Source organism: Haplochromis burtoni, unplaced genomic scaffold, assembly GCF_018398535.1.
Source record: "Haplochromis burtoni strain Fernald_Lab_line unplaced genomic scaffold, NCSU_Asbu1 Contig_116, whole genome shotgun sequence".
NCBI classification, from domain to species: domain Eukaryota; kingdom Metazoa; phylum Chordata; class Actinopteri; order Cichliformes; family Cichlidae; genus Haplochromis; species Haplochromis burtoni.
The window spans coordinates 58,939-72,070 of record NW_024582477.1 but is presented as its reverse complement, the minus strand read 5'-3'; the positions used below and the strand labels follow the sequence as shown (position 1 = coordinate 72,070).

The 13,132-nt window shown below is 41.6% G+C and overlaps 1 protein-coding gene across 2 annotated transcripts in view; it reads left to right on the top strand.

The window, feature by feature from the left end:
- Positions 1-13,132, top strand: part of LOC102291237 (oxysterol-binding protein-related protein 3) — a 25,595-nt gene continuing 12,463 nt past the window's right edge. For both annotated transcript variants that reach the window (XM_042223617.1, XM_005928658.3), the window contains exons 1-3: positions 1-101; positions 10,455-10,645; positions 10,984-11,100. In XM_042223617.1, the coding sequence (XP_042079551.1) occupies positions 10,583-10,645; positions 10,984-11,100 (180 nt within the window). In that variant the 5' untranslated portion in view covers positions 1-101; positions 10,455-10,582. The remainder of the gene's footprint in view (positions 102-10,454; positions 10,646-10,983; positions 11,101-13,132) is intronic.

Genomic DNA, 13,132 nt, shown 5'->3' with positions numbered 1-13,132 from the left:
CTCAGCGGCCCCTCCTCACCCGCGACACTCTGGCAGTAAAACGAGGCTGCTGGCTGCTCGCTACTACCGGGAGAAGATGCACTAGCTTTCCCCACGGAAACGTAAGCATGTCTTTTTGAATTATTATTATTATTTTCGCCTTCTCTCGAGTGAATTTATTCGTGTTTTTTTCTATAGTTGTTTAGCTTCCGCTGGCATTAAGCGCTGGGCAGCGTTCTCGTGGCGGCTGTGAGTGTTTCGGTGCTCACGTTAAAAGTATCGCTTTCGATAGAATTATTAATGGGCACCTCCAGACATCAGGTTCTTAATAGACGTGTAAGGATCGACTTATAGCGGGTATTTTTATAGGGGCGGGGGGTGTTTCGAGCGCATGGGATATCTTGGTAATTTTTGTTTACCCTGACAACTTTGTGTTGCTGTGCTGGCAGCAGGAGCCGAGCATTGCCTTTTGGTGCACTTAGACGGGACACCTGTGGTTCCCATTTCCCATGGAGTCCTGTCCTCATGAATGCATGCTTCGTGTAACCAATCCGCACTGGCTGCTTCTCTGACATCAGTGTCATCAAAATATGTATTTATTCATTTACTTTATTCAGCTTGATTATATCCGATATTTACATTGTAGTGAAGCTGAGATTTAATCTATGGTTTAATAAAATCTTTTATTTATTTGATAACTTTAATTGAACCAACACTGGATATTACACATACTTTTCAAAAAAACAAAAAACAACACCCCCCCAAACCCGCCATAAACCTCTTTTTCATATTAAAAATAACCTGGCCAAATAACCTGGCAATTATTTAATAATGAAAATAATTGTTGTTTACTCACCATAATTCATGACCCTCTTTCGTTTTTACTGTAAAACAACTAGACCATGCACCATCTAGCCCAGACAAGATGATTTTAAGCACGAGTGACGATGGCTGAGCCATTCACAGTTTGGCTGTGGGTACACAGTGCCAGAGCAACATTCAAGCTAATGTAAACACAACCACAGCCCTGAAGGTTTTTGTTAACATGTCTAACATCAGGTTTGTTCTGATGTTTTTTATGTTGATCTGTTTTTTCACATGAATTTTGTGCTTGCTGAATATTCAATGGTAGCACGATGAAGAGCTGAAATACTGAAATTGATAAAAATGGTTGATTCAGTTTTTTTAAATAATACTTTATGCTTTATATTGTAAGTTAAAGACCCTACAACATTAGAAACAAACCCCAACAATCAGACAACCCCCTATGAGCAAGCACTTGGTGACAGCGTTGGAAAAACTCCCCTTTAACAGGAATAATCCTCCAGCAGAACCAGGTTTAGGGAGGGACAGCCTGCTGTGATGGGTTGGGGGTGAGAGGAAGAGGGAACTACATATTTTGATTGTTGTTGTAACATAATAGATTAATGGTAATGGTACATGTAATTTTATCTTGCTGATAAAATAAAAAAATATCTGTCAACAAGGCTAATATATCAGCCAGTACCGATATGTGATCATTGGTTATTGTTATTTTAAGCATCGATATCGACCCACATTTAGAGAGTGAACAGAAAAACCTCTAAATGATTTACTTTCAGTGGCTGTTTGGCAAAACTGCTGGGCAGATGACTTATTTGAAAAGTTCATAATTTATCAGATTCATGAATGTTTTCAAACCAGTTTATTAGCACAAATGCCAGCTTTTCTAACTTAAGGTTAGTTGGGCAAAACACAGCATTTAAAAATGGCACCCTGTTCGTTGGGGAATTTGGGATGTTTCTGGCATTTAGAGATCTAATCTGTTAATCTCAGAAATAGCCGGCTGGTTAATGCATAAAAATAGTAATTCCTCAGGCCCTAGGCAGAGTATTAGCAGCAAGAGAGTGTCCATAAATGCGGCAATCTGTTTTCAAACCCATTTGTTGGCATGCGTCTGCCTTGGTGAAGTGCCCTTGTGCAAGATATTAATTTCCCACTACAAGTGATTCTGTTCCAGTCTGCTCTCCTGGCACAGGATCTCAGGCCAGAGGATTATTGCTCTAAGGGAGTCGGTTTTAAGTCTGTCAATCAGCTGATTCCTGTCCAGCTAAAATGTTAGTTTTTTTTGTCCCTGCTGCAACATTTTGGGTGCAAACATCTAGCCAGGCCTACGTGACTCGCTGAGTTATCTCTGTGTCACTTTCTCCTTTCTGCAACACCCACTTTAAAGCTGGTAAATACAGAAGACTCTTGTTAGACTAACACACCAAGTGGTTGGTCTGAGAATAGCCCACCTGTGGTTATATGAAGTTAAAGGATCTTATGTCTTACTTCCATGCCAGCCAGCTGGTCAGCACAGAGACTAGTGTGAAATCTTTTTCTGCTTTTAACACCACATGTTCTATAAATAGTTTGGTGTTTTATGTCCCTCAGATTTTTCATAAAGAATCAACAAACTTTATTCTTGGCTTTGCCTCTTTTTTTTTTTGTATCCATAGCAACCAGTGATTGAAGCAGCAACACAAAGTGTCTCTTGTCTCAGCAGGAAGCAGACAGAGAGACATCTTTTGTGATGTAGCCTTTATAAATACACTGGTCAGGAATCTAAGTGCATGCTGTTTAGCTGCACATGAGAAATAATCAGTGACTGCTGAGTGACATATTGGAGCTGCTATGTGTATCTTTGATCACTCGCTCATACCCACATGTGTTTTTTGTTTTTTCTCTAACGGCACAAAGAAAATGGGCACTGTATTTCTTTCAGTGCTATCAGTCATGCACACTTGATGTCAAAGGTCAGATAAACTGTGCTGCTGCCACCATCTGATCACACCGTGTGCTGTCACACATGGGTTTATTTTTGTCACAAAATTTGGGGTATTGATGTCTGAAATGGCTAGATGAAACCTGCAAAAAGTGAAAATCTTTCTGTTTGGTAATAACAGGATCATGCACTGCTTCAACCCAGTGATTCTGACCAGTAATTCGTCATTGCTTTGTTAGTCAGTCAGGTAAAAATGGAGAGCAGATATGAAAATGATGAGGACTGTTGGGTTTTTTGCAGTCCTGTTGTTGCAAGAATTTGTGGTTGAAAGCAGATGGATTGGCTGGTAAATCATGGTCTGTGTGTTTGCCATGCCAGAACTGGAAACTCCAGCCTTACAATTTCTCAGGCTTCAGCCTGAAACCAGTGAGCAATCACTGTGCTGCCTGTAGTCATGTTCAAATTAAAAGAGAGGACATTCCTGTGGTCTTCATATTATGGCTGTAAAAGCATACTTGGAATTCTTCAGGAATACTTTGAATGAACACAAGCGTTGTAATCTTGTGGGCATCTGGTGAGTCTTGAATGGGAAAAGCATAGGCTGCATATCAAAGATGAACGTAGCTTTCGGGTCTGAAAAATCAAGCCGATGGAGATGTCTTAAACTTGGATTTTATTTAATGTCCATTAGGAGGCGATTCTTCTGGTTTCAGAAAGAAGTATTATTCTGTAAAAGTGTATATGACCCTCAGCTCTCCTGAGCCATGCACTGGAAAGTTCAACATACCCACAGGATCTTCCCATTATCTGAATTCAATTACCAGGTCATGGTCATTTGCTAAATTCAAAGTGTACTGGCAGCAGAGTTGCCAAGGAAAGGAATTTGAAAGTATGCAATGGGGAAAAATATGAACACATTAAACACACAATACAAATTGAAAGCAACACAGCGGTATGTGAGAGGAAGAGTGCTGCAGTGTTACAAAATGTTTGCGGTTTAAAAAAATATTTTTTAGCCTATTTGAAGTCAAGAAAGACAGAATAAATGATAACTCTTTAAGTTGCAATCAGGCCTTTAAACTGTGATCTTTGTAAGCACGTTCTTACTCAGTTTATGGTCTCAGTCATTAGTTTCAGGTTGTATTGAATGCACCATTCACCTTCTGTAATGTCTGTCCCCCATTAGAGTATAAAAAGGATGATAAGTCCTCTCCCTCAGTGCCCTCTGCAGGTTTCATAATAAGACTTCACTAATCAGTGGGTAACTTGACCTTGACTGCATCTATCTTTTAGGTAAAGTCTGTGAAAATGGCTACAAGAAGAATAATCCGTTCTTGTATTTACACGTCTGACTTTTGTCTGTTGAATCTGTGTGTGTGCTCAACTAAAAGCTGCTTTAAAGTCCAGTCTTGAAGTTTAGGGGATAAACTGTTGTCATTCTGGGCCTTGTAGGTACTTTTTACTGAAGTGCAGTGTGCAGAAAATCCACAATATGACAAACGAAGAACATATCAGAGTTATATTCATTTATTGTTGTTAGCCCAAGCAGCTCTTGCGCTGCTCAGTGTCTAGAGTCTAAACACATTTTCCATTTGCGTTTGTTTCATCTCTTCACAAAATGACATTCTTACCCACAGGGAAAAAAAAGAGTCACTTTTACATCTCCTTTAAACCTTTTATTCCCCCATTAAGCCCTTGTGACTCAGCAGCGTTGGCCCTTACCATGAGAATGACCTGTTTCCATCTTGTGAGATCACTTACAAGGTGTTGGGCCATTAATGATTGACTCACATTACATAAGACTGAAGGTAAAACCCCAGCACTTCTAGTCTTACAGTGCAGAGGCCTTGGTGAGATACAGTCCTACGGTAATCAGTCAGCTGAGCTAAGTAGAGCACCCGGTGGGGTGTTCAGGGACTCGTCTCATAGAAGCCAGAAAGGCCTCCGTAGCTGATAAACTAATGCACAGCAAATGCTGTGGTTTTGCTCTGAGAAATGTGAGTTTCTGCTGACATATATGAAAGGAAAACAAAATGACAGGAATGGGAGGGAGGCAATGTTAACCATGTTTGTTCAAGTGGTACTTGATACTTCTTCATTCATAATCGCCACATATTTTGCATGTAGCTTTTCAGTGAGCCTCAGATGTTGTAAACTTACTGTTGAGGCCCTGAGCTCCTACATTATATGTAAATGCAATGTTGTATGATTGCATTAATCTTTTGTTGTTTACACTACATACAGGTGTATTTACATCGCTGTGGGATGCTGTTGAGCTGTGCAGTAAATTCATAACATATTTCTGTGAAGCTTCTAATGCAGCTCAAGATGCCAGACATGTCGCAGCCTGAAAATTGCAAACAGAACAGCTTGATGAGCTAAACTGAGCTCCCTGAGTTTATAATCTGAGGGCTGCTCAGATATGTTGTCTGACCCTTTAGCCTGTGCAGTAGCTGTGAAGTAAGTGGGCCGTCCATGTGCTTCATTCTGCTTTTAGCCGTGTGTTTACTGTCGCTAGCCTTGTGTTTTGGTGTGCCGGGGGTATCGAAGCGCGGTGCGGTGCGCATTCTTTCCTGTTGATGACTCACGTCCTGAGCATGGGACTGACTGCAAGCAAGGGGAACCACAGACTACACACACGCTCATAAACCACCAGAGCTTTCTCAGTTTGCAGCTAGCAGCAAATCCAAACAATTACACCCATTTGCATACATTCGGTCACACGCAAACCTCAGAGGCATTCCCTTTCCTCTCACATGCACAGTGTACTTCCACAGAAAGAGAGGGCTGTGCAAAAAGGGAGTGCCATTAACGCACAGATACAAGCACAGCAAGGTTGGAGCATGCCATTTGAGGTGAGGAGACGAATGAATGTTGCATCACATGGAGCGTTGGTGTGTACATTTAAGGCATCAGGAAAAACTCCTTAAACCTGTCATGCAAAACTAGGTCTCCTTTTTATTTATTTTGTTTTACAATTACTAGATTGGAGACATAGTAGCTGTGAAAAATATTCAGTCACCAGTCCAAATCCTTGAATTCAGGTCTTCCAATCATGTCCTTTCCCACGGGTGTATAAAATCAAGCACCGAGGCACGCAGACTGCTTCTACAAATATTTGTGAAAGAGCGGGTCGCTCTCAGGAGCTCATTCCAGCGTGGTACCGTGATAGGATGCCACTTGCGAAATTTCCTCACTACTAAATATTCCACAGCCAACTTTTAGTGCAAGGTCCAGAAAGATATGGATGAGCGAGTTTCTTGTGGAAGAACTTGCCTGGCCTGGACTTGATTGACCTCGACCTGATAGAACACCTTTGGAATGAAACTGCGAGCCAGGCCTTCTCGTCCAACATCATAAATGCGCTTCTGGAAGAATACTCTGAAATACCCATAAATGCTCCAACACCTTGGAAAGCCTTCCCAGAAGAGCTGAAGCTGTTATAGCTGCAAAGGATGAGGTGACATAATATTAAACCCTGTAGATTAAGAATGGGATGTCACTGAAGTTCACAAGCGAGTGAAGGCAGATGAGGGAGTAGCTTTGTGTCATTGACACATTTATTTATACTCTTACCTTCCCTTGAAGCCAACTTCACATGGGTACGCCTTGGAAACAATGGGTATGTCAGGCTTCTGTGCTCAGAGCTACTGCTGTGTGCCACAAATGAGTTTATTAAGGATATCCACTCTCAGTGACATCATACAGAACCAAGAGAAAAACCTCCTAAAATTTAGGGTTTAGAGCAGTTTAAACAAATGTTTGGCTGAAACTGATGTCATACACTATACAGGATACTTAGACCTGTTGGCCAACAGTGTTTGGGGGTACTGTAATCACATTACATTTTCAGTAACGCAGTAATGTAACACATTAATTACATTACAGTTACAATTATGCTATTACTTGTGTCAGTTCTTCAGTTGTCCAGGCGGATAGAAAAAAAAAACATCAATCAAACAATCTTGTTTTTCTTCCTGTGCACTTGTGCTACAAGCAGCTGATTTCAGTTTGTATGCGGGAGGAGGAAAACAGTGGAGCGGTACTGTGGTAAAGCTGTTGAGGAGTGGAGACGTGGACATTACTTTTATTTTTACTGCACAAAAGGACGAGAGGCTGATGGTAAAGTGGAAACTGCGTCCATGACAAAAACGACTGCATTGTACTGCTAACACTGCTTCAGCTTTTATCTTTGTGCTGTTGACTTTTGTTCAAAACTAAAAGAGAGCTCATATGTGTGTCCACCTTAGGATAGGTTAGAGTTTGTGTTGGCGTGTGAGACTGTAGCCTATAGGGTTATATTGTTTACAGGTGCTGGTGTGTTTCAGGGCATTTTTACAGACTAATAAGAAAATAATTCCTCTGTGATGAGCAATTAGATAATGTGCTGTAGGGCTGCACGATATTAGGAAAACCTGCGATGCGCGATAACTGTGATCAATATCGCGATAACGATATGACTTGCGATAAAATAAATAACAAAAAAAAACAAAAAACAAAATACATAGTTTCCGTTTTACTGCAACAGTTTTATTTAAAGAAAGCTGCTGTATTAGCAATGTAACAACAAAGTGCACTTTAACATAACTTAAATTATACTGAAAATTATCTCAATGCAGTTGTTCATTCAGTTGTTCACTCACCAAGTATTTATGATGCAAGTCGAAACTGGAGAGGAAACTTTACTGTAGTGCTTGCGTAGTTTTCAGTTTGGCTCAGTTCAAACATGACGGTCTTGCGGCATGTTTCGTACATTTGTGGAATGGCGACATGGGAAAAGTAGTTTCGTGAGGGGGTGTGGTATCTCTGGTCCACTTTCTGTATCAGACTGGTGAAGCCCTCTCTGCTAACTGTATTTATAGGCATCATGTCTTTGTCAAAAAATGTGTAATGGCCTCTGTTATTTCTTTGTACTGCTTCGACGTATTCTCATAAGGAGTTCCACTTGAAAAACTCGGATACAGAGTCGGCTGTTGGACTGCTGTGCTCTTTGTCTTAACATTAGCAACATTAGCTAGCCCCGTCTTTCTGGAACTCTTCAAACAGTTCTCTGTGGTTGTGTTGAAGATGATGGTGGAGATTAGTCATGTTTCCTCTGGTAGTTGCCACGAGTGTTCGGCAAGTTTTGCAGAGTACCTGTGTTTGGAGAACGTCGTCTTTATCAAATCCAAAGTACCTCCAAATAAGCGAGGTACTAATTATTTATTTATTTTTTAAATTTTTTTAAATTCATAGTCAGTAGCGTTCTCGTCATGCGTCTCGCTCTCAGCCATTACAACTCTGACTTGTTGCTGCAGCGTTGTTCGCTCCCAACCTGCGTAGGAGGCGGGCCTCTAATCCATTTGATTGGTTAATGCCGTGAAGGGCTCTATTTGACTGGTCAAATGTGTAAAGGGGTTTCTTTGATTGGTAAATTCTTTAAAGCATGTGTGTAAATATTTCAAGGTATCCAATTATCGCCGTTTACGCCGTCTTTTGCGATGGGCCCATCGCACAGGCTGATATCGCGATGACAATAAATTTTCGATTTATTGTGCAGGCCTAATGTACTGCATTACTTTTAAGATGTAATGTGTGACTTTTATTGAGTAATGACCCCAACACTGCTGGTCAGTATTGAAATCATAACACTATGTGATACGCGTGACTTTGAAACACCTGCCTGAACTATTCATATGTTCCATGGATTGCTATCCTTATCATTATGGGCTCATCTTATCTTTTTTTAATGGAAAACCAGTTTGACATTAACAGTGTTTAAGAGGAGAACATGGAAAGCGATGTACCTCTGTTCTCATGATTATCTGCTCATTTTACACACTTCTTGAACAGTGGGCTTTGGTTATAACACTTGTGTTCTACTTTGACTCATTTATACAGGGAGTGCAGAATTATTAGGCACATGAGTATTTTGTCCACATCATCCTCTTCATGCATGTTGTCTTACTCCAAGCTGTATAGGCTCGAAAGCCTACTACCAATTAAGCATATTAGGTGATGTGCATCTCTGTAATGAGAAGGGGTGTGGTCTAATGACATCAACACCCTATATCAGGTGTGCATAATTATTAGGCAACGTCCTTTCCTTTGGCAAAATGGGTCAAAAGAAGGACTTGACAGGCTCAGAAAAGTCAAAAATAGTGAGATATCTTGCAGAGGGATGCAGCAGTCTCAAAATTGCAAAGCTTCTGAAGCGTGATCATCGAACAATCAAGCGTTTCATTCAAAATAGTCAACAGGGTCGCAAGAAGCGTGTGGAAAAACCAAGGCGCAAAATAACTGCCCATGAACTGAGAAAAGTCAAGCGTGCAGCTGCCAAGATGCCACTTGCCACCAGTTTGGCCATATTTCAGAGCTGCAACATCACTGGAGTGCCCAAAAGCACAAGGTGTGCAATACTCAGAGACATGGCCAAGGTAAGAAAGGCTGAAAGACGACCACCACTGAACAAGACACACAAGCTGAAACGTCAAGACTGGGCCAAGAAATATCTCAAGACTGGTTTTTCTAAGGTTTTATGGACTGATGAAATGAGAGTGAGTCTTGATGGGCCAGATGGATGGGCCCGTGGCTGGATTGGTAAAGGGCAGAGAGCTCCAGTCCGACTCAGACGCCAGCAAGGTGGAGGTGGAGTACTGGTTTGGGCTGGTATCATCAAAGATGAGCTTGTGGGGCCTTTTCGGGTTGAGGATGGAGTCAAGCTCAACTCCCAGTCCTACTGCCAGTTTCTGGAAGACACCTTCTTCAAGCAGTGGTACAGGAAGAAGTCTGCATCCTTCAAGAAAAACATGATTTTCATGCAGGACAATGCTCCATCACACGCGTCCAAGTACTCCACAGCGTGGCTGGCAAGAAAGGGTATAAAAGAAGAAAAACTAATGACATGGCCCCTTGTTCACCTGATCTGAACCCCATTGAGAACCTGTGGTCCATCATCAAATGTGAGATTTACAAGGAGGGAAAACAGTACACCTCTCTGAACAGTGTCTGGGAGGCTGTGGTTGCTGCTGCACGCAATGTTGATGGTGAACAGATCAAAACACTGACAGAATCCATGGATGGCAGGCTTTTGAGTGTCCTTGCAAAGAAAGGTGGCTATATTGGTCGCTGATTTGTTTTTGTTTTGTTTTTGAATGTCAGAAATGTATATTTGTGAATGTGGAGATGTTATATTGGTTGTCACTGGTAAAAATAAATAATTGAAATGGGTATATATTTGTTTTTTGTTAAGTTGCCTAATAATTATGCACAGTAATAGTCACCTGCACACACAGATATCCCCCTAAAATAGCTAAAACTAAAAACAAACTAAAAACTACTTCCAAAAACATTCAGCTTTGATATTAATGAGTTTTTTGGGTTCATTGAGAACATGGTTGTTGTTCAATAATAAAATTATTCCTCAAAAATACAACTTGCCTAATAATTCTGCACTCCCTGTATTTGACTTTGTATGTGTAAAGCTCATTGTGTCTGATTCCATGTGAATTCATTCATATTGAGCTCATGGAAATGACTGTATTTGGATATTTATGGCTAGCTTCCTTTAAACACATCTACTTTGGACTTTAGGAATTTCAGAGGCAGACAGACGCACAGTGAGTCAGTGATTCTTCTGTTTTTATCTCGTCCTGATTATGGATGCTGCGTGCTGCTGTTGTGTTTAAAATAAACCTGTGTTGCTCTCACATGTTGTTTTTTTTAAACCTACCTTCTCCGTTCTCTGCAGTGCTGGATGTTGCAGTGGCCTTCAAAGGTCAGCGTGATGCTCCTGGCTGCTCATCTGTGATCTCTGTTGCCACGGTTTCCAGAGATACAAGACAGCGGTAGGTGGAGGATTAGTCGAGGCGCAAAAAGATGACATCAACGTCACCCACTCACAGTGACAGCAGCGGCTCCTCTAAACATGACGGCAGCCAGGTGTGTGTAACATCTGTATGTGTTACTATTGTGTGATGTTTAATTTGTTAAATTCTAATAACATCACGCACTGTGGTGCCCATCAGGCTATAAAACGTGAGAAATTATTAATGTGTTTCTGTGTGTCCATTGTCTCACTGTCAAACAGTTGAAAGTGATTCACTTATTCATGGTTGTTCACTGTGACCAAATTTTAATTGTTCCTACAAATGCGTGCCACATTCGTCAGGCGGAACAATAACTGCAGCCATAGTGTTTCTGCTGTGATAGTGAAATGTATACACACAACACAGTCATTCACTGTCTGTCTCATGCTTCGTTGCCCTGTCGTCCTGCAGGATAACTGGGAGATTGTGGAAGGACTCAGGGGGGTTCCTGCCAGCATGCAGGAGCCTGAGAAGCAGGGAGGCTTCCTGCTCAAGAGAAGGAAGTGGCCCATGAAGGGCTGGCATAAGGTGAGGGCCTCTGCTGGCTTCTTAACGCATCAGACTGCAGCACTGCTTGTTGTTACAGGAGACTTTTAAACCCTTCTGCTACTGCTGTTGATCCTTTATTTAAGAGTCTTAGACTAAAAATGTTATTTGTAGTGCAGCGTTTTATGTAATCTTTCTATGATGCATACTAGTATGATGCTAGTGCTAGTATCCTGATTTGTTGTCTGTACCTCAGGCTGTTTCCACATTTCCTCCTCCTCCACTTTTTTAGCTCTCTGTATTTCCTCCTTTCCATTCTTTTGACTCCCAGCTGATTACACTGTAAACCTGACTCATCCCCCTCCCCTTCTGATCTCAGTGAGTGTAATCATACTTGGAAACTTTTTCCTTGCGACATGATGGAACAGCCCCTTTAACAGAGCATAGTTTACCTGATAAAGAGGCCGTGAGCTCTGTCAGCGTACTCTTTTATTTAGCTTTCTCATTTGTAAAATACAGCGTTCCCATAAACTGCTTATGTCAATATATGATGATTATCTTTTTTTTTTTTTTTCAATATATTTTTATTGATTTTATAATTGAGCAGTATACAACAATCACCTTCAAAAGAACACAATAGAAGGTGGAAGGCAAGTCAACAAGGTGGTAATACAGCATACATAAATGTTAAGACAGAGTATATTTCACTTAAGTTTATCCATCAGGCTAGACACTCTGGTTCTTGTTAAAAAAATGCTTTTTTAAAATATTTTAAAACTCTGCTTTTGAGCTTTTTCCCTGTGTCAGAATTGACGTACACAATTCCATGTGTGCATTTCTTTCTGTTGCTGCAGGATTGACGTCCACCGCAAGGAGAATGCGGGTGCTGCTGAGAAGCCCATCAGCATTCACTCTACCCCTGAGGGCTGCTCAGCTGCCTGTCGCATGATCCTGGACATCATGCACCAGGAGGCCAAAGACACTAAGACGTAAGTTATCGTAGCGCGGTAACAACCTAATGCAGTAAAACTGATCCTGGAGCTGATGAGTTGTCTATAGCAGCAAGCATGAAAATAACAGTGGGTTCCACTTGCAGTGCTGATGAGGTCCCTCTGAAGATCATGGCTCACAACAACTTTGTTGGGCGGCTGATTGGGAAAGAGGGACGCAACCTGAAGAAAATTGAGCAGGACACGGATACCAAGATCACCATTTCCCCGTAAGACACACACTAACTTGTGGTTGTGTATTAGCTGAGGTGAATAATTTATTGATTTAAAGCACAGAAAGACGCCTCACTGCAGCTCACCCATGAGCGGATAAAATTTCTAGTTGAGCCACATCAGTGAGTAACACCTCGCCGTGTGCCGTCTCTGTGTGCAGTCTCCAGGACCTGACGCTGTATAATCCAGAGAGAACCATCACAGTTAAAGGCTCCATCGAAGCCTGCTGTCAGGCTGAGGTGGAGATCATGAAGAAGGTCAGAGAGGCTTACGAGAACGACATCGCAGCGATGAATGTGAGTGCACGCGCACAGAAAACTGGAGGGGAGCACAGCGACGGACTTTGAACTCTGTGAACTTAGCAATATGATGGCGAGGCTGTTTGAATCGTATTCAAATAATGTCAGTAGTACAGCACAAGTACGAGAGATGTGCTTTTTTTCTTTGTGTTGGTTCAACACTAGAACCAGCCCACCTATTGTAACTGTCATTGCGGTTTCTTACCTACGCTGTCCTTCTCTGCAGCAACAGACACATCTGATCCCTGGCCTTAACCTGGGTGCTCTGGGCCTTTTCCCTTCTTCCTCCAATATGCCCCCACCACCACCTGGAAATGCAGTTGGTGGCACCCCCTACGGCTGCTTTGGGGTAAAATTACCTGAGAGATCAGCTGATTATAGTTGTCTTTCTTTTTTCTTTTTAAAAGACTGTTGCTATTTATTTAATGGGATTTTCTTGGCTTTGTTTTTTTTTTTCAGGCTCCAGAACAGGAGACGGTCCATGTTTACATCCCAGCACAGGCGGTGGGAGCAATCATTGGAAAGAAAGGACAGCACATCAAACAGCTGAGC